Below are 21,318 nucleotides of genomic sequence, written 5' to 3'. Positions count from 1 at the left end.
GGGGAGGGCATTAATTTTGGAGGGAGCGTGATATTCTACAGCAAGAGAGTAGGACTGTATGAGGATGGAATAGGGAACAGCTAGCAATGTAGAATGGCTGAAATAATAATAGTAACAATGGCAACTAACATCCAGCACACCAAGTACCCAGAGGCACTGGGGCAGAGATGTGTGTGTGCATGTGTGTGCGCTGTGGTGCTATGTTGTAGGAGGGCCTGGATGCAGGAGAGGAATTTGTGAGTCTAAGTCTACAGGTACAAAGGGGTTTTATCCACCTGCCAAGTGAATGCTGGGGACGGAAATGAGAAGTCAGCTGCTAGGCATCACAGGTGGCAACAGGTAGTGAGGCACGTGTTGTGTGACTGAGGGAAGACTTCTGTGGTGAGAACTTCATCTTCAGCATGGCCAAGCCCTTTCAGGCTGCTGTGGACGCTTGCTTCTGATATGGATCCACCTCTGGGTCTGCCTCAGTTTCCCCTCCTGTAGATTCCTGGTATTCCTGGGATTCAGGGAGTAGGCCAGAGTCAAAAGGAAACTGCTTGATGCTTTCTAGTGGCACCTCACACTACAGGAGAGTCCAGTATTCCTGGGTCATGGACCTCTCCCCTTCCAGGAGTTTTCTGACCAGCAGATTGCTGGAGGCAACAGGGCTGACAGACTTGGCCAGGAAGCACAATGGGGAGGTCCTCAGCCCCTGACCCCTGAATCTAACCTCTTTTCAGCCTAAAGGGGGGTGGGAGGGGAGGGGCAAGGAGGGCTGCTGTGCAAAGCTGGTCCTGAGCTGAGTTTATTAGCTGAGGGAGGGCTGGAGGCGGCTGCATTCCGACTCACAGACTGGAACATTTCTGTGATCCGCTGTAATGCACTGGGGGACACTGGGCACATTGCTGAAGTTTGACTCATAGGGACTGGGAGGGGGGAAAGAAGGAGGGGTGAAGAGGGAGAGGAATGGAAGCGAGGAAGAGGAGAGGAGGGAAGGAAATCCCTTGAGAAATTTCTTTAAAAAAAGAAAACTTTCAAAATCCACACTGCCCCCACCCCCTTTTTCTTTTAATAGGAACAGGCTGGACCCTTCTGTTCCCCTCAGCAGGCATTGTGTGTGTGTGTAGTGGGGGGACATGCCAGTGGGGGAGGGCTGGGCAGTGATTCAAATCAAATCCTGGAACTTTCCTGAGGCGAGTCGTACTTGTATGTTTGTGGTGGTGGTGGCAGGGGTGTCCGTCTGGGATTTCTCACATGGGACCTTGCATGGGTCTCCACGCGTGTCCAACTGTTCCAATGTGTGGCTCTATGCTTACGGACAGTGTGTGTACGAGGGTGTGCGCACAGGGGTCCTTCCCGAAGTCTGTGTCTGTGTACATGATCCTAGCCGTGTGTAAACATGGATGCTTGTTCGTGTACGCTGTGTATGCAAGAGTGCGTGCGCTCAGGTATCAGGGTTTCCGGGAATTGTGCGAGGCTCGGAGCGCCGCGCGGCTGCAGAGGCTGGGCGGCCGCGCGCGGGCCGGGCCGCGTCCCGCGTTCCGGGTTCGGCGCTGCCTCCCGGGCGGTGTGCCGCGCCCCGCCGTGCGCTGTGTGCCGCCTGCCTGTGCGCCTCGCCGCGCCGAGCGGTGTCTGCTTGCCGGGGTGGTGTGTCCCAGGGCCGCGAGCGCCTGCCCCCTCCCTCCCCTCCCCCTTGGCCCGCTCTCAGACTCAGATAAAGCATTTCCTTCCATTGTCATCCTACCCGGCCGGCCCGGCTGCCAGGGCCCTCCCCCTCCCGGCCCCCTCCCTTCCTCTCGCCGTCTCACAGTCGCTCTGCAGCCTCCGGCGACTGGGGGGATGTGAGGCCGGTGCCCCAGCCCCCCGCCCCGCCATGAGCCCCCCGCTCTGAGGGCCGCGGCCCCTGGATGCACAGCCCCGGCGCTGGTGAGTACTGGGCGGCCACCCCCCGCCCCGCCCGCCCCGCCCTGCGCGCGGCACCCTGCGCCGCCCGCCCAGGCTCGGGCTCCGGCTCCGGCTCCGGCTCCCGCTCGGGCTCCGGTCGGCCCCGAGGGCCCGGCCTGGGGTGAGCCCCCCGATCGCGCCCGCTTGGCTCCGCGGGGCTCTAGCAGGCTCCCGGCACGGGCTGGTTCCGGGGCCGCAGGGCTCGGGCCTCTCGCGGGGCGCCCACATCCGCCCGCCCCGGGGCATCGACAGGCCCGAGGGAGGCTGTTGGAGGCCCCGGGCCGCCGGGGCGCGGGTCGGACATTCCATCACCCCCATTCCTGGCGAGGACAAGCAGGGGAACCCAAAAGGCAGGGAGCGTGTGGTGGCCCTGGGAGGGGGCGGTGCTCCAGAGCGGAAGGTTTGGAAGCGCGAGGGCAAAGGGCAGGACCCACAGAGTTGGGGCCGGGCTTGTGGGGCTGGACATCAGCGCCCCCACTCCGTGGAGCCAGGCAGGGCCCTACTTAGATCCTGCGGTGGGGGGAAAGCGGTCCCCTGGAGGGGTCCTGGACTGGGAGGTTTCTCTGAGCACCGCCCCCTGCCCTTCCTTGCTCACCCATCAGGGTAAAGAGACACCTGTACCCAAGTGAACTGTGGAGGTCAGTACCCGTTAGGGGCTCCCAAGGTGGGGACCACAGAGTGTGTGCAGAGGGATGTGGGGAACGGGATATGTACCCCCTACCCCAGGCCCCAGGTCTGTTGGTGCTGGGAAGTGTGAGAACAGGGGCAAATCTGGTAGTTAAGCTGGGTTCCCAGCACCGACTTTCCAGGCCTGCAGATTGGAAGGGAGCACTCTGGGGCTTGCAGGTCACGCACTGCCTCCCACCCCTATTTCCCTCTGGCTGCCTGTTTGCTTCTGACCTGGGCCAGTACTGCTGCTTCTCATTGCTGCCTGTGCCGAACACCCAAAGGCCTCTTGCATCTGGACACCGACTGTCTTTCAGTAGACCATCCCTCCTCACACCCCTATTCAACATGTGCTAGAGGCTCCTCTTTGCCTGCCGTTTTCTAGGGTGATAATGGGGCATTGGTCCTCAGCCACCCCTTGGAAATTCAACAACTGGATCAGCAGCCAGTTCCCCAGACTTTTACCTGGACCCATAGGGACCGTCCTCAAGTCCCAGGTCCACCCATTGGGCTGAAAGCAGATCATGACTCAGGTTCCTACCCTTTAATGGGACACTTTAGTGACCCATTTCTCAGCAACAGGACCCCTGAGGCTGCTAGGTTGCCAGCTATACCTCCCTCCTCATGCCAACCCTCTTATACCTTCCCAGGCCCTTCTCCAGTTCCTGCAAACTGTGTCTTTGCTCTTAATTGCTTAGCACCTCCCTCTTCCTGGGCTCTGTTCCCTTGACGGCTCTTCCCCTAATTACTAAGACATCTTCTTCTCTGTAGTTGGTGCTGAGGGAAACCGAGGCACATAGCAGTCTGTTCATCCAGTAAACCAAGACTGGGACTTGTCACCTGCTTTTAGTCCCTTGCTGCCCGGGAGGCCAGGAGTCAAGCTCAGAACTGCCCTTGCTGTTACACCTGGAATGGTGGGTGATGGGAGTAGGGGAGCAGTGTTCCCCTGAATCCTCTCTCCCTTAGCTCAGTCTGTTGGGTAGGTTCTCCTTGGCCACCAGGGGCTTACACTGGGATCCTGAGGCAGGGAAGGTTGCATTTCTAAGTTGGTCACTCCACTCTGACAGTTAAACTCAGTTTTCCCATCACTAAAATGGGAAGAAAATTCCAAATCTACTTGCCAGAGCACAGAACAGAAGGGACTGACCACAAAGAGATGAGTCAGTGTCCACCACTTGCCTTAGGGATTATGGACCTCAACTTTAGTCCTTGGTAGCTTTTGGGCAGGAGAGTTGGAACTTTCTCATTTGGCTATTAAAAACCCTTGGGCAAGTGGGAAACCTATGTGTGAAGGGGTGTGGAATGAGGACCCTATTATAGCTATAGGCTTGCTTGCCCCAGGACCTGGAAGACAGAAGCTTCTGTAACCTCATCTCCTTGTCCTCTTTCTTCTGGCCTTTCATTAAGGGCTGGTTGATTTGAAGTTGACAGAGGCCTGACAGAAGAACTAATTCAAGGGCCAGGGTCACCCAGCCAGGGAGTGGAAGCAACAGGCTTTCTGACTCTGCCGGTGCCTATTCTCCTGGCTCTGGCCCATCCTTAGGCAGATATGGGCTGGGGTCTCCAATGGAGTGTGGGTTATTACTTGAAGTAGGATGAGAAGAAAGCCTGGGGCTGGGGGGATGGGCAGGTACCCCTGGAGGCTCAGGCTCCCAGGACTGTTGAGTTTGTGTTGGATTTGTTCACTAGATGGGGCACTTCCTCTGGGGCAGGAAGCTTTGATTTCCTGTGGTGGGGGTGGTGAGTTGGTAGGGATTAGGAGTCGGGGGATTCAGCGCTCTGGGCTACTTCTGATATTGCCTGGAACCATAGAGGGGCACAGCTTCTCCTTGGGGTTGCTTCCTCAAGCCAGGGGAGGCAGGAAGGAGTGTGCTGGCCAGGAGGCCCAGTCTGAGGCTAGAGAAAGGCTGTGAGGGTCATGAGATGGGGGTGGGCAACACAGCAGGAAGCCCGTCAGCAGGTGACCCTGCCGGGTATTGTGTTTCCTTATAATATTTTCCCTGTTTCTGTGGTAACCTTCCCTGGGGGCCCTAGGCCTTGGGGCTACAGGAAGGTGCCCCCAGACGGCCCTTTCCTTCGAGACCTAGGAGTCCCCAGATATAGCTGTCCCCTAAACCTTTTGGCTCCCTAGGACCAGGGCTTGGGAAATTGGACAAGTGGCCTGAGCGGGCACTGACGTGGGGGTTGAGTAGATGCTCTATGGCATCCCCTGGGCAGGGGAGAAGAAGGAGTGCTGGAGCTTGTGTCATTGGCCTTGGCCTCTGCTTCCCCTCATCCCATCTCTCTCTCTCCTCTGTGCTTCTCCAGCCGCACGGGGAAGTGGACAGCATGCCGCCTTGGGCAGGAGGTAGGGGTGGAGGTAGCAGAGGCAGGAGGAATGTTTCCATTACCAGAGTATAGCTCCTTCAGAACTGGACCATTTCCCAGAGGCAAAATAAATTCAGGATAGCAAATGTTCAGTGTGGTCTCCAGGTGAGGTGTGTGTGTGCACAGGGTGGGGGTGGGTGTCTTTGTGTTTGCTCTGGGTCTTGTATATGTCAATGTGGTGGTTCCCTGGCAATCTGTAATCCATGTGGTGCTCTGAGTTGGGTGTTCTGGGGGTATGCACACATATAGTACAGATGTGTGTCATCTGTATGGTGTGTACCTTTGCAATTTATGACTGTGTGTGGAGGGTCGAGTGTATGGACGTGTTTGGGGAATGTACACCTGTGTCGCAATGGCTTTTAAATAGAACTTCAGATTTTGGCTTTTAAGTATCATCTCATCCATGGTTCTCATGCCATTTCCTAGAGTCTTTGCTTTAGTCAAGCAGGGAATGTATTAAAAACATCCTCAGGCCCTATTCCAGACTGCCTGTCAGAATCTGCTGGATGGGGCCCAAGAATATGGATTTTAACATGCACTTTAGGTGATTATGGGGCAAAGCTGTGTTTGAACAACACTGATCTGGGCCAACCTGTTCATTTTTTCCTGTGGAGGAAAGACCTGCAGAAGGTATGTAGCTTGTCCAAGGTCACAGAGGTATTAAGAAGAACCAAAACACAAGTCTTCCAAAACTTGTCCAGGATTTTGTGCTCACCTGTGCACCTTCTGTGTGTGCCTATGTACAAACAGTCCACACTCAGTGTGATGAGAACCAGATGGGGCTGGTACACATGCTGTTTCTGGAGGGTGGGGTGCTGACCTTTCCTTTGGGGTCCCAAACTTCTTGACCTTGTTCCAGTTATAACCTGCTTCTTCCTCATTGGGGGAGATTCTGAGCACCAATCGTAAAGGTCCATGTTGGCAGCCAGGGAACCTCATTTACCAAGCTGACCATTCAGTAGATTGTCCATTGGTTGCTTGTGTGCCAGATACGGGGCACGGGTACACAAAGACACAACAGCTGACCTCAGGGAACTTCCACTCTAGTGAAGGAGACAAACAGGAACAAATAAGCAAGTAAAGGAATGAGTATATATGACTAGTTACACATCGTGATAAGCCCTACGAAGGAAATGAACCGGGTGCAACAATAAAAAATAACAAGGTGGGACTTCCTTAGATTGGGTGGCCAGGGGAGGCCTGCCTGAGAAGGTGACATTGATGCCTTCTCTCACTTCCCAAACTAGAAGTGAGCCCACAGAGCCTGCTGAGCCATGCTTGGGAGCTGCCTGGGTCCAGGTGAAGGATATGGGCTGAGCACTGGCTGAGGATTGGAGCTGGGTTGCCAGCTTCTCTCCTGGCATGGAAGATTGCAAAATCTCTCCTCAAGCAGCCCCCACAGGTTTGGGCTGTTAACATTGCTTAGGTGCCAGGTGGCCATATTGAGTGTTAGGAATGAGGCAGCATCTCCCAAGCACTGCCCCATTCCTGATACTTTTGCTTCAACTTCCTCCCACATCATTCCCTTCCTCCCATCTCCCCACCTGGGGAACTGTTGTGCCAACTCCCTCCCCTCTGTGGCCAGTGAGATTTATTTTCCTAATTCAGGAACCACCAAGGATAGAGGGGCTCAAGGCTTACCAGGACTCTGGGAAAGAGGACAGACCAGAAAGCAAGCCTGGGGCACAGGGACCAGAAAAGACAGGGCTCAAGAGAAGATCAAGGTAACCAGTAGGGCCCAGGACAGGAAAGGGCATGGAGGAGAAGACCTGGGCTTTCCAGAGCCTCTCCTGGGCCTTTCGCATCTGCTCCTCAAACTGGATGAGTCTCTGAGACCAGAGGGGCAGAGGGGCAGAGGGGTCTGGTTCAAGCCACCTGCTGTACATCCACCATCAGGAAGTGCCCCCTTGGGTCCACCTGCAGCCCTGCCCTTTCATCCCCTCTCAGGGGCTTCACTTTCACATCAGTATCTTGGGCTTAACTTTCCTGTTCCTGATCTTCAGACCCTCTCACCTCCACCTTCTTCTCCATGGAAGGTTTCCCCTGGGAGACTCAGCTTTGGGCTAGTACAAGAAGGACCAGCTCTTTCCTTAGAGACCCAAGGATTAGAGGAGCCCTCAAGGAAGAAAAGAGGTCTGCTTCCTTCTCCTTCCACACAGTCATGGGTCCACCTCTTCAGGCTGCTTGGTGTCCTTATCCCTGGACCCTTGTGCCTACCAGATCATTCCTGCTTGCCTGCTGGAAGGCCAAACTCCCTAAAGAGGAGGGCTCTGAGCTACAATCACCATCCCCACCCTGTCTCCAGGCCACTTCCCTTTTCCCCACATTGCCTGCAGGGATGAGGAGCCCTGGTGGTCAGGGCCTTTAGGGCCAACCTCCCCAAGCTGGGGGTTGCTTCGGCTTAGTTCCCTTGCAGAGTCCAGTGCTCCAGCTCCTGCAGTAACCCCCAGTCTGAGAAATACCAGTTGTGCCCCTCCCCACCCCCCCAAACCCCCGGATGGCTGGGAGTTGCTGGGCTGGCTGGGAGGCACAGGTTCGGAAAGAGTCTGGGGTGGGGGAATTCGGATACCGGGCTGTAACCATTTTGTTTGCTTGCCCCACAAACCTGCACGTCCGGGGCATCCGCTGCGCCCTCCGGGGCGTTCAGGTTGTAGAACTGCTCTCAGAATGACAGACGGGTGGCACCCAGTTGGGGCAGGGGGTGGGGTGGGGATGAAGGGGGAGCCCCAGGCAAGAGGGGGAGCTGAAAGGTTAAAAATAGCAGCAGCCGGGTTTCGGTTAGCAAATGTGGAGGCGGGAGGTGGAGGCGGGGCGGCGACGGCAAACAGGGCTGTGCTTCCCCTGGGTCGGGGAGTGAGTCACGGTGGAGAGCTGATGAGGTGAGGGCTCGGCACCCCCACCCCGCCGCCAAGGGCTGCGCAAGCTTGGTCCCTAGGGGTCCAGAGCTAAAGGTGATTCTACCGTCCTGGCCTCTGGGCTGTCTTGAGAGTCGGGCTGGGGGGTTGTGTGACAGGGCGGAAGAAGTGTACCACTCAGAAGCCCAAGACCTGGGTTTGAGTTCCTGTTGCATAGCTCTGGGGCCCTTGTGCAAGGATGCTAAAAGGGTTCCAAGTCTTGGTTTCCTCATCTTTACAGAGTTTCTCTTTATTTCTTTTTTATTTTTCCTCTTCTCGCCTCTCCTTTTTTCTCTTTCTCTCCCTCCCTCCCTTCTTTTCTTCTTTTCTCTCTTTGTCTTTCTCTCCTCATTTGGGAGTGTAAACACTTAATGGATTCTAAAGCACCCTGCAGATTATAGATGTCAGTTCTCTGTTCAGACCTCCCCTGTGCTCTTGCTAAGCCCAGGAGGAGGCCCTTCCTGTTAGGACACTAGAGAAGTGGGTGGACTGGGCAGGCAGGCAGGATCCCTATTTCTCCTACAAGTATCTAAGTGTGACCTTGGGCACCTTCTTTGCCTCAGTTTCTTCCTCCGTAATGTGAGAATAATTATATTTCAGGCTCTTGGAGTTGATATAAAGATTAAAGGAGATAATTAAAGTTAGCTCTATGCCTTGGTAGGAAGTCAGTGCATACTGAATACTCATCATTATTATTGATGTTATTGTTCAGATTTTTGAAGGTCAAGGATAGAGAATGTTGGAGACATGAAGAACAGAAACTGGGCCCAGCCCCAGTTCACAGAAAAATCCGGGCCAAATTCCCTGCTCCAGATTCCTCCACCCATCAGGGCCTGGAATAGCAAGAGTCTGTAGCCAGAAGTCTCAGGGTGGACCCTTGTTTCTCTATTTCACTCCCTTCCCAGTGAGGGGACCCCAGGTCTCACAGGGAGGGACCACCATGCCAGCCCTGGGAAGGGCTAGAACAGGCTGCCCCCTGATGGCCCCAATGTCATGTACCTTGCCAGCTTCTGCTGTGCTGACCTTTATTTTAGCCCCTCCCTGGCAACTCTTAAGAGGACCAGGGAGCTGAGGAGGGGTGGGCAGGTCAATGATGTCAGCAGTGAGTATTCCCAGCACAGAGGCCCTGGAAGAGGCATGAGGCATTGCTTTCAGGAAATGATCATTATTCAGCCCACAGGCATTCATTAAGTAAGGCCTGACTTTATGCCTAGCCTGGGCTAGGCCTGCCACCTGATTCAAGAGAGGCTGAGGCCAGTAGGTTGTAGATAACATGGCACCTCAGAGGCTATAGACACAAGAATATGTGGAGGCCATGAAAACTCTGTGGCCTAGGGTCTGACTTTATGTGTGTGCATGTGTACGCATGTGCACTACTTCATTATTGCAGATGCATTTCATGTACATCAGAGAACATGAGATAGTACAGAGCAAGCAAGCAAACATTAAAAAATAAAAAGCATCACAGACTGTAGTCAGAGATCAATGTCATCACTGTACATCTTCCCTTTTTAGGTTTTTCTTTTTTTGCCAAAATGAGGTCATACTACATATGCTGTTTTTTCAGTCAGTGGTCCCCACCTTCCAGTACAGTAAATTTTTATCTAGTGCAGTCCCCCACTTGATCAGAAATGATCCTTACAGTTGCTTAGTTCATTTCAGTGCCCAGGACCATACATCTGAATTCCCTGAAGGCTGTGTTACCACCCTGCCTGGACTTGTGATCTGGAAAAGTCTTTGCTGTCTAATTGTCAAGGGCAGCCCTGGCTACAGAAGGAAATCTGGTCACCTAGAGAATCTGCCTGATAGGACTTCTGCCATCTTCTAAAAATAGCAGGCAAAAGGAGGGAGATACTAAGGCATGACTGGGTTGGGACCTCTAGGGTCATTAATATTAATGTAGCATCTCTGAGTGCCAGCATTCATAGCTTGTTGCTATTTGTGTACTCATATCCAGATGCCTTGGTTTGCTAGTGAGTACCCCCCCACCCCTGCCCAGAGAGAGGTCAGGGTCTGTGCAGTGATCTCTGCCTCCCCCCCGCAGGGCCAGAGGTACCAGTGGGTGTTTGGCTGTGCATCTAGTCCCCAGGAGCCTACTCTGAAGATGGGGACTCCTCTTTACACTAACTAGTGGATGCCTCCACCCCTTCCACCTGCCCAAGGCCTGCCTAGGAATGAAGTCTGGCTGTGAGGGAGAGGCCTTCTTCTTCCGAGGGAATTCACTCTTGAGTACCACTCCGTGGGTGACTTGCTTCGGTTATGCAACTCAGAATTTTCTACAGGCTTGACAATTTCCAGAGTGCTCACCCAGCATGTGATTCTCCAAGGCAGCCCTGGGAGGTCTGCTTGTTTAGTTATACCCTGCTGGAGCCAGTTTACAGAAAACACAATAAAATGGTAAAATGCACATTTAAGAAGCAGGGAAAATGCAAGATGAAAAAGGAAGTGAAGGTGTGTGTGTGGGGGAGCTCCTAGAGACAATAGGCATGTGAGTGACACAGGCAGAGATTCTGATCTCTGTTTTTATTTTTGTTATTGTTTATGTGCTTTGGATGGAGCACAGCAGGCTTTGTGGGAACATGCTGATGCTGGGAGTCATGCCCTAGCACTCTACTGTCCCCTGTGTCTCCTGGTGGCCTCACCTTACCACCTATTAGGAGGTGAGCTGAGCTAGCTATGCGTGCTAGTGGAGTGATTATGAACTTCGGCTCTGGAGGCCAGGGAGCTCCACCCACCATCCTTGTGACTGAGGTCACAGTTTCTTTCTGTTTTACCTACTAAAATTTATGTATGTCTGTATTTATTTATTTTTACAGTGCTGGGGATGGAACCCAGGGCCTTATGCATGCTAGACAAGCACTTGACCACTGAGCTGCACTCCCCAGCCCTTTCCACATTTCTTCAGCTCCCTAAGCCTCATTTTCCTCCTTTGTAAAATGAGGTTAATAGCAGTATCTACCTTACAAGGTTGTTGTGAGGGCTACATGACAGGGTACAAGTGAAATGCTTGCCTAGTAACCAGCGAACTGTCAGCATTAACCCATGGTCATTGGTCATATTATTAATATTATTAATAACAATTATAACTAATAAACAGAATAATGTAATAATTATTAATATTATAACTTCAGCATTTCCCTGGCAGTCTCAGGAATGGACTGAGAAGCCTTTGTGGCACAGCTGAGAGGAGTTGAGGAGCATATGCACATCTCCAGTCTCACGTGCAGCTGGGAGAGGCAGAACCCATGGGCAAACAGGAGTGAGGTGCCCGGGGAGGTGGGGTCTGGCCAAAGAGACCCAACCAGGAGAACAAGGGAATGCATGGGAGAGCTCTGAAGGGAGAAGGAGCCGCCCTGAGAGGCAGCCCCGGGGCTGTGACTGTGCTTCCTGTTGGGACAAACACTTGAGAAAGACTGGCTCACAATGACTGCTAAGAGGGAGCAGCCAGTGTAAGTGGGGCACCAGGGGCTGAGGCGAGGGGGAAGAGAGGAAGGCAGATGCTGACACCCCCTAAACTCTTATCCCTGTATTACAGATGGGCCTTCAAATCTTACCTGCTCACGGTGTTTTCCTTATGATTAGAAAAGATAGTGGTTAGACTTCATGGTGAACTTCCTATCTTAGGGATTGAAGATACAGGAGCAGGGGCGTTGAGGGCAGCTGTGGAACGTTCTTTGAGGGCTTTCGAGAACTAGAAATCTTAGGGTAGTCTGGACTGGGGAGCCTGCCTACTCAGGAATTAACCTAGGAAGGCAGGGCAGTGCAGAGCAGGCCTAGCTGTAAGGAAAGCGTGGTGATAGGAAGTAGATGCAGGCCTACCAGGCCTGTCACCCTGAGGAAGTAGCTGTGCCCTCCCTCCCCAGTAGGTATGCAGGGAAGGCTGGGGGGTGGTCTGAGAGGTTCCAGGAAGTGGTAGGGCCTGCAAGACCCCTGTTTTTCTTCACCAGATGACAGCAAGGCTCTTGAGAGTGCCAGGTCATGAATCTTAGCCACACCCAACTGAGAATGGGCCAGGGGATACATCTAGGATCCAGCCAGGTCTCTGCTACAAGAGGCCACCAGAAGTGGAACAGAAAACCTGGGGTGGGGGACAAGGAGCCAGGGGGGGACATTTTCCCACCCCCCAGGGAGCTGGAGTTGCCACTGCCATGGTTACGTCTGTTTCCTGTTTGATTCATCTCAAATAGCAGAAGTGTGTGTGTGTGTGTGTGTGTGTGTGTGTGTGTGTGTGTGTGTGTGTGTGTGTGTGTGTGTTGGGGGGGGCAGTGGACTGACTCCCAGCTTGGGCTACCGCTGTGTGAGGCTGTTTACAACAGCCGCATGTGGGATTCCCAGAAAGAGACTCCAAACCGGACATCCTGCGGCTTCAAAATACCCAGGTGTCAAGAGCTAAAAATAGCTGCCACAGGGCCCCAGCCGACCCAGAGGTGGCAGGAAAGAGGCATGCTCACTGTGGAGGCAGGAGGGTGGCCTTGCCTGCGCTTCCAGCCTCCTGCTCTTTGGGTGCCCAGCTGCCTAGGCTGCAAGGCCTCTTACGTCCTTGTGGCTGACAGGAGGCCTCTGTTTGGGCAAAACGACATCCTAGGCTGCTGTTCTGCTAGCTGAGCCTCTGCTCCAAGGGCAGCTGGCCTCTCTGCCCGGCACTCAGAGAGGCTGGGCAGCTTGCTTTGGGATACTAATGAGAGGGTCTCAAGGGACTTAGGAGCCTCTAAAGGAAAGATGAGGCAGGGCACTGCAAGGCAGAGAAAATGGAGCTGATGCTCCTCTAAGATCCCAGCCTGTTGCCAGCCACTGTGCCAGTGTGAGGTCCCAATTGCTGCTTGGTTTCTACCAAGTCAGTGGTTGCCGTAAGCAGTTCTTTGGTGCTGTCTTCATGGGTGCCTGGAGATGAAGTACGTAACTTCTGTCCTCTGCTTCCATGGGGCTGGTGCAGGCTCTGTGGGCTGTGAGTCTTTCATTTTTTCCCCATCCCACCAGGGGCCTGCATTTAATTTGCACTGGCCCACAGGTGGGAGGGTGGTAGAGGTACTGGAGTATACTGGTGGTGGAGAACATGGATTCTGGAGCCACGCTGTGTCATGTGATCGCCGTCAAGTTATTTAATGCTGTGGGGTCTCAGTTTACTCATCTACATAGTGGAAATAAGACAATAACCACCTCATAGGCTTGTCTGTCATGAAGGTTAGGTTAGTTAGCAAATACAAGGCACTTAGAACAACTCAAGTTAGCTCACAAAGGTTCAGGTGGAAGGAAAAGGGAAGATGCTGTATTTGGGTGAGGTGAGGGAGAAGAGATGGGGCTGAGATACATCTGTGTGGAGGAGCAGACTCTGACATGCTAATGTCAGAAGGGAGGCTGCAGACACCTTCAGGAGGCAGACAGAAACAATTGCTGCCATGAGGTGTGAGTGAGCACTCTGCGTGTTGTGTGTCTCACACGTGGCAGAGGACATGGCTGACGTTGGCCAGCCTTTTCCAGCAGGTATTCTCATCCTCTGATTGCAGACAGGGCAGCTGAGGGGCGACCTGCTTAAATCGTATTTCTGGCTCTGCCTGCACGACCTCAAAGCCAGGGTCCCATGTTATGTGCACACCCTTGCTTCCCTCAGTTTGTGGCCTGCCAGGCTGCACGTGGCAGAGGTTTCAGTCCCCTGGGTTCTGGATAAATCTGAGCAAGAGGCACTTTAGAGCCAAGAAAATGACAAAGGGAATTTTGGGAAGGGGGACTAAGAAATTGTTAAAAAAAGCGGTGATTCTAGGGAAGTTCTAGGGTATCTGGGAATGAATAAGAAACTTAACATTTTGTCTTGTACTTTTGGGAGCTCTATGAATTTTTTTTAGTATCTGTAAGTAGTATACTTAAAAAAGTTTTGAAGATTGTGGGCTGTGTTTTACTTGGTTTTGGTTGGTTGTTTTGAGACAGAGTCTTCTTACTGTGTTTCCCAGGCTGACTCAAATAGAGATCTTCATGCCTCAGCCTCCCAGGTGCTGGGTTTATAGGTATGCATCACCTTGCCAGGCTCTCTGGGCTATATTTTAACGAGTACCTCTCCTTACCCTTTCCTCCTCTGCCAAGAGACAGCATTGTCCTAAATGATCTTGAGGCTCCATCAGCTTTTGGTGCTCTCAGATTCTGTCGCTGAATTAGAAGAGCTATCTCTCCATGGTCAGCTCTTGCAGGTGTCAGAGGCCTGGCAACCACAAAATTCTTTCTTCTGTTTATTCTTGGATTTTCCCGAAGCCATGTCATCTTCTCTTCCAGTCCTCACAAGAAGTGAAGCTTTGTCTCTCTTGTGTCAGGGATAGAGAATCCAAGGCTACAACCCAGGGTGTAAAGGGGTAAACCCTGACCTCAGGACCGTGGCCTCCTGCCTCTGCCTGCTCTCCTCCCCAGGCAGCTGGAGTCAGGGCCTTCCTGCTGCTTCCTTTTCAGGTGGTAGGCAGGAGGAGCTGGGAGCAGCCTTGACAAAGACATCCCAAGAACCATTGGGAAAGGACATCAGGGTGGCAGTGCTCTCGGGAAGCCTTCTCCCCCAATACAGGGCCTGAAGCCTCTAGGAGAGCAGGGGTCAGCAAAGCTCGGGCTCGTGGGGGGCAAAGCCACACCTGCCAGGCAGATATGACCAAAGCTGGGGCCTGAAGCAATAAGGTAGGGGTAGTGGAACCCAGCTTGTCCCTGGTGCTCAGTGGTAGAAGCATGGTGTTTGTGTCTAGTCTGGAGGTTGCTGAGGGCTGGGGTGAGCCCATGGGTTCAGAATTTCTGAGGCTTTTGATTCTGGTTGAGATTAGATCCTCTGATTTGAGAAGGTGACTTGGTATATTCAGGTGTCCAGCACTGAGAAAGTTGCTTCTTAAGCTTCCCTGGAGTTGCTTCCAAAGAAGGCAGAAATAGTGGTAGCCAGGACTTTAAGGAGAGCTCCCAACCTGGCAGAGAGCTGTGTGGAGAAGGATCCAGCCCTGTGAATGTTCTTGGTCTCTCTGTTCCATTTACTTCTACTTTTTATTTCAATCTGACCTAACTTAGTGGTCACAGCCCTCTGACAGAGACAGTGAGGTCGATGGGAAAGGGGGCCCTAAACTGAAGGGATGCGGGATGTTCAGTCTCTCCTTTCGGTTCAGCTACTGATGGGATGCTGTGAGATAACTTTCCTCTTCCTTATGCCTGTGGGACACAGAGAGCTGTTCCTAGGTCTTGTCTCTTATTGCTCTGGGCTCTTCTGAACTTCATGGCCCTCAGCACAGAGCCAGGGAGGAGAAGGAGAAGCAAGCTTTTCTAGAGAGTTCTTTTGGAAGCAGCCCCTTTGCTGACACAGATGCATGCATGCATGCAGCTCTTCTGAACAATGTATGCCATAGATCACCACCATAAAACATCCCCTTTGGGCCTGGTAACAAACATTCCAGAGTTCGAGGTCATTAATTTCTCTCCTATCCAGAGAGTGCATGGTGTCCAGAATCTGTGGTTATCAGAGGAACAAGGTACAGAGGACCTGGCTCTGTTCCCAAGCATGAAGACTGCTGACCAGCCCTAGGGCAGGGACTGAGAGGAGGTGGGAGAGAATTCTCAAGAGGCAGGAGACTTGAGGCATGACCCGGTCTCTGGGAGTACAGCTGGGTATAATTCAGGGCCTCTCTTGAGGGACCAGATCCCACAGAAGAAAGTTCTTCAGACACCCAGGGTGAGGGTCACCATGTCCTAGGGAGGTGAGTCTGGCACACATGTTCCTTGGGGCTCACAGATCTTGAGAAGTAGTCATGTCTTAGGCAGGGGGTCAGGGGTCAGGGGTCATTATGTTTGGTTCACCAGTTACCAGCAGGGCCTGCCATGTGCTCAGCCAGGTGTTAGGTGCAGATGGGGAAAGCTGACAAATGATACTGAGGAGACCATGATTTGTGCCGTGTTGAGGTGGTGGACACAGAATCAGTGCATGGAAGGTGAGGAGAGGAGCAGTCAGGGTGAGCCTCATGAGAGGATGGGCTTGGGCTGACCTCAAAGGATAAGCAGAATTAATAGGTGGAGTGACAATGTCCCCACCAACTTTGTCAGTCAAAGCACAGCCACTAGTGTTTGAGAGTCATCTGTGGGGGTCCCCTTGTGTCCCCTTGTGCCCCTTTTTAGCTTCTGAAAAAGGACCTGTAGCTATCTTGAAGCCCAGGCCTAGAGAACAGCACTTGCCACTTGCCCTTCAGAAAATATTACTTCTACCCCACATCTGGCCTGAGAAGCTTCTGCTTTCCCTAAGTACCCCCTCCAGGTGGTTTGCCAGTTTCCTGGCCTCCTGTCCCTTGGCTCTTAAGCTCAGATGGCAGGAGAGAAAGGTGTCCACCTTGAGCAGGTGGCCTCAGAACTCACCTCCATCTTCTCCCTGCCAGCCTGCCATGATGATCCCTGGGGTCTTTCTGTTGCTGACCAGCCCTGGGCCCTACTACAGAATTTTGTGAGTTCTGAAGTTGGAGAAGAGGGCCAGAGCTGGATTTAGGAGCCTGAGAGAGGTAGCCATTTGTAAAGGGAAAGACTTCTAGCTCAGGTTATCCAAGAAAGAGGCTTGTGACTGACTAAGTAGTTCTCTTTTCTTGGGCATCAGAGGCAGCGGGACATAGAATGGGGCTGTTGGAAGCAAGGGATTCTCATAATGGTGTCCTCAGGCTATGTATTTCAGATTTGGTGACTTCACAAACTCCCACCAGACTTAACCTGATCTCTAGGCCCTACCCAGTCCCTCCTCATGGCAGAAATCTCTCTGTGTTCCTTCCTGCTCCTTTCTCTCCCACCTGGGAGGCCTCTGAGCAGCCAGCTCCCCTTTCCAGGCCTGCCTCTCTCCAGCTCCCTCCAGGCCCTCCCAGCCACAGTCCCACCTCTGGCCCCACCTCACCTCCCAGCCTGCTTCTTTCCCTTCGGGCTATCGGAGCCTGGTTTGGCTGCCCAAGGAAGATTGTATCTGACCACATCAGGGAGGGCTGAGGGCACTGGGGCCTCCTTAGGTTCTTGTCGGGGACTGCGTCCAAGCAGCTGAGTATTTGAGTCACTTCCTCAGCTGAGGAAGAGGGAGCTGGGGATCCCTCTCATCCAGCAATGGAGTGCAGGGGAGCCTACCTGATGTAGCCTTCTCTCTTCCCTTGCCCCTTCTCTGTCCCCTATCTGCAGCCCCTTCACTCCATTTCTCTTCTCTCTACAGATGGGACCCAGGTGAGCCCGGGTACCCACTGCCCAAGTCTTCCTGACAAAGGTAAGAGTCAGGCCTGAGGGAGATCCTGGTGGAGGGTGGAGGATGAAGGATGGAAGGGGGACATAGGAAAGTTAAGGTCTGAAGGGTTGGAGAAGCAGGGAGCTGACTGGACTAGAGAGTTGGGAGGTTGGGGTTCCAGGGAAAGAGGAGGGGGGAAGAGGGGGTAGAGATAAGAAAGGCATGTCTGGATCCAGGCTGGTCCCAGTGCTAGGAAGCATAACAGGAAAAGGAAAGTCCTGGCTGGGTTCAGTGAAACAGGAAGGAAGGGAGGAAGCTAATATTTATGCTCAGACTCCTGCCCCATGGCAGAAACTGGGTGAGGTGTGTTCTTGTTTTTAACTCATTCAGTCCTCACACTGCCCTGCAGGTTATACATGACAGCCTTTGCAGGCTGGTAAGACATCTCATGCTGCTCCAGTGGGAGAGGAAGGGCCCCCCTCCCCTTGGTGATATTGTTTGTCCTGGACCTCCCTGCTGGCCCATACGTCCTCTGCTGTTAGTCTGCCTTGCGGAAGGATTGCCTTTGGGAAGGATTGAAGTGAACTTCCTGCTTCGTTTAGGGTTAGGACTTTGCCATTAGACTATTTCTGGGCTGGAGGCCTGAGGCTTCCCCTTCCTTAACTCCAGCTGATGCCCAGGTGGACCTAGCTTGATACTTAGAGATTCCATGTGGCAGAAAGAAATGGAAGGCAAATGTCCTTGCTTCAGTCCAGCTGTCCAGAAGCTTGGAGAGACAGACAGGTTGGGTAGACAGGACATATAAAGTAAAGGACAAAAAATGTTAGGGTGCAATATGTGACCAGTGCAAAATGAGAGGATCCTGATTCATGAGTTCATCCATTCATTCAACAATCGTTGATGAACCCTGTCTCTGTGCCAGAGCACCTTCCTAGACTTTTTAGGAGGGATATTGTTAATTGATTCCATGTTTATTGAGTGTCTATCATGTGTCAGGTAGTATTCCAGGCCCTGGGGATAATAAGTGATTGACAAAACCAAGTCCCTGTCTATGGAAATGTGTATACATGACCAGGTTTGGTATGGTCCTCAGAATGCTTATTGTGCTATGGAAGCAGGCAATATGAAGTCCATAAGGAAGGGATTTTTGGGTGCTGGCCTGATCCATGGAGGACAGAGGACTCTAGCTAGGCTTTGAGCTACCATTAGGTAGGATTTGAAAAAGTAGTCTGTAGGGATGAGGGCAGCATTGGCAGGGGACATTGTGAGCCAAAGCTCAGAGGATGAAAGGTACATGGATTTGTGATAGGGTGGAAGATGATGACTGAGGTGATGGGTTTGTGTTTAGATGTAGGAGAACAAGTTGAGAGAAGCCAAGTAACAACTAAATTGTGGAATCTCCTTCCTCCAAATGCGAAATCACCCTGACAGTCAGAAGAGCCCTTTGTATGTTCCCAGCATCTCTGGAGGTGGTGGCTGTGCTGAGAGTGAAGGATGGGCCTGCTGTTAGGGGGTTGTTCCCAGTCTGTGTATGGCTGAAGCTGCTGGCCTTGGGTCTAGTGGCTCACCTTGGATTCCCTAAGCCCTGTATCGTCAGGGGATTCACCCCAGGAAGCCAGTATACTAGAGGAACGGAAGACAGAGAACTTCCATGGGCCAGGATTGTGTTGGCATTAGAGACCCAGGTTCAACCAGAATGTTTCCTTGGGTGGCCACATGAAGGAGGGCAAAAGCATGAAAGCTCCATGCATTCCATCTCTGGGGGCTGCATCTGGATGCCCAACCATCCCCTCAGGTCTCTTGAGATCGAGGATTATGGTGTCCATCTTACATTGTTGGAGTGATCCCCCTGGTGACAACCCACTGGAAGCCCCTCTTCCTTTGCCGAGTGAGAAACCCCCTCTAAGGAAGGTGACTTCCTGAAAGTTGGTGGAAAAACAGAGCACTGGTCTCAGCAGGACTGGAATCCACCATGCTTACTCTGCTCCTTGCTGAGTGACCTTGGACAAGCCCCTTCACCTTTGAGCCTCAGTTTCCTCATCTGGAATAACGGCATAGTAGTAACTACCTCCCAGGGCAGGTGGGGGTTACAAGGTGAGTGGGTTTTGCAGACTGTCATGCACATGCCCTACAGGTGTTAAGATTACAATTAGGAGTTGTTGCATTAGGCCTGGAGGCTGCATTTCCCGACTTCCTGACTGGTGTTTTGCCAATCCCCTCAGTCCCAGACCCAGAGGAGGACAGCCATGGCTGTGCCATTGGAGGATGCCTGAAGGAGGCCTCTCTTGAGAGCTTTCCCCACCTGTGTACCCTGTCATGGAGCTAGCGCTGCCTCCCCTCCCTGCCCTTGCAACCCCCAGCTTCCCCTTCTCCAGGATAATCCCCTTCAGTAGCTCCACCTCCCAGGTTCTCAGTGTCCCTGGCTGTTCAGCCCAGCCTGGCCAGCTGGCTGTGCTGGCATGGCCCCTGGTGTGGTAGCAAGCTATAAATAGCCCCAGCACCCATGGCCTTGGCAGGGTGCTCCTGGTGCGTGTGCAGAGGACACTGTAGAAGAGGCAACTGAACCTGCTGTCCTCACCAGGCCAGGTCCAGAGCTGGCTGGGAGGAGAACAGGGAGTGGGCTCCATGAGTACGTGGGCCTGGTAAGCTGAGGAAACTGCCCTGGGAACATGGTTCTGTAGGCTCTGGCTAGCCAGTCAGGGCTGTTTGTGGGCTCAAGGTATCACTTCTGAATCCCAGGACCTGGGTGGGACAGAGCACGGGTGGGCCAGCTAGAGGTTGAACAGAGTGTGTCTGTTTGCCTGCCTGATCATTACCTGTGAGCCCGGTTCATCCCCTCATTCCAGAGGATGGGGGTAGCCCAGGATGTAGTCCATCAAGAAACCCTGTTGTCCTCAGCCCCAAGACTGGGGAGGAGCATATTTCTGAGGGAAAGGCACTATACTCGTGGTCAGTTAGTTGGCTCAGTTCAGGTCACAAGCGATGGAGTATATCTGTACAATTTCATGACCTCCTTTTTTCACAGGTATAATGGAATTGATAGGACCTGCTTGCAGGACCTTGGGCAGGATTACGCGAGGCGAAGGCCCCTTGAGAGTGTTTTGCTGTTGTTGAGTCAGCCTGATGAGGCTGATTAGGCTGTGAGCAAGTTCCTGCAGACCAGCTTTCCACCTGACTGCCCTCTCTCTGTATCCCCAGGCTGCCCCAAGCTTCTTGCAGACGTGCCAGGCCCTCAGCCCCAGCCCATGGACCTGCGGGTGGGCCAGAGGCCCGCAGTGGAGCCCCCACCAGAGCCCACGCTGCTGGCTCTGCAGCACCCCCAGCGACTGCACCGCCACCTCTTCCTGGCAGGCCTGCAGCAGCAGCAGCAGCAACAGCAGCAGCAGCAGCAGCAGCGCTCAGCCGAGTCCATGAGGGTAAAGATAGAGCTGCCCGCATGTACCCAACCTCCCTCCTTCCCTTCAGTTTCCCCAGATTCTAGTTCCAGTCCTCCACGCCTGCCTCTTCCTGAGCTGCTGGCTCTGCCCACAGGTCTCCATGGACCCCCCGATGCCCGAGCTGCACGGGGGACAGCAGGAGCAAGAGTTACGGCAGCTCCTCAATAAGGACAAGAGTAAGCGAAGTAAGGATGAGGCCTCCTGGAAGGAGGGAAGTGGGAGGGTCACCATCTGCTGGGATGCCCTCTGCTTGCCTGGGAAGTAGGCCTGGGGGTGTCCAGAGGCTTCAAGGGAGGGGTGGGGGCTTCAGGCTTGGTTCTTGTCTGAGGAGTCCCTAGGGCACTATATACTGGAGGTATGGACAGGGCAATGAGCAGAGAATGTGCCCAGGAGGCCACCTGTCACCCACTCATAGCCCACTGCTGGTTCTCTGTCCCTGCAGGTGCCGTAGCCAGCAGTGTGGTCAAACAGAAGCTGGCTGAGGTGATCCTGAAGAAACAGCAGGCAGCAGCCCTGGAGAGAACAGTTCATCCCAGCAGCCCCAGCATTCCCTACAGGTTGCTCTCTGTCCCCACTGTTCCTTGGGTCCCCACTGTACCCCTCCTCTTTACATTATTAACCTGTGAGTGCATGCATACTGGCCTCCTTTCCTTCCCAGCACCTATCTCCCGAACCTTAACCTTCGTCTAAGCCCCCTAAGCTTAGCCCCCTAAGCTCCTCTCAAGTGATATTTGACCTCTTCTGTCTCCCTCTCACCTAAGGCCCTTCCTACACACAACGTGTGCGCACACACACACACACACACACACACACACGCTTGCACACACCACTCTGGCTTTCTTCT

At 53.3% G+C, this 21,318-nt stretch overlaps 1 protein-coding gene across 10 annotated transcripts in view; it reads left to right on the top strand.

Annotated features, from left to right (window-relative positions):
• The first annotated feature begins 1,764 nt into the window (after window positions 1–1,764).
• Window positions 1,765–21,318, top strand: part of Hdac7 (histone deacetylase 7) — a 36,681-nt gene continuing 17,127 nt past the window's right edge. For 4 of the 10 annotated variants that reach the window (XM_020171724.2, XM_074083242.1, XM_020171720.2 and 1 more), the window contains exons 1-5: window positions 1,765–1,908; window positions 17,029–17,079; window positions 20,236–20,453; window positions 20,569–20,659; window positions 20,917–21,031. In XM_020171724.2, coding sequence (XP_020027313.2) covers window positions 1,890–1,908; window positions 17,029–17,079; window positions 20,236–20,453; window positions 20,569–20,659; window positions 20,917–21,031 — 494 coding nt within the window. In that variant the 5' untranslated portion in view covers window positions 1,765–1,889. Of the gene's footprint in view, window positions 1,909–2,028; window positions 2,048–6,664; window positions 6,684–17,028; window positions 17,080–17,256; window positions 19,132–19,168; window positions 19,680–20,235; window positions 20,454–20,568; window positions 20,660–20,916; window positions 21,032–21,318 lie in introns of those variants that run through there. The other 6 variants (XM_020171722.2, XM_074083244.1, XM_074083243.1 and 3 more) reach the window with 6 other exon arrangements.

The sequence above is a fragment of the Castor canadensis genome, chromosome 8, assembly GCF_047511655.1.
Source record: "Castor canadensis chromosome 8, mCasCan1.hap1v2, whole genome shotgun sequence".
NCBI lineage: Eukaryota > Metazoa > Chordata > Mammalia > Rodentia > Castoridae > Castor > Castor canadensis.
Note: the sequence above shows the minus strand (reverse complement) of the source record. Positions and strands in the feature narration are given on the sequence as shown.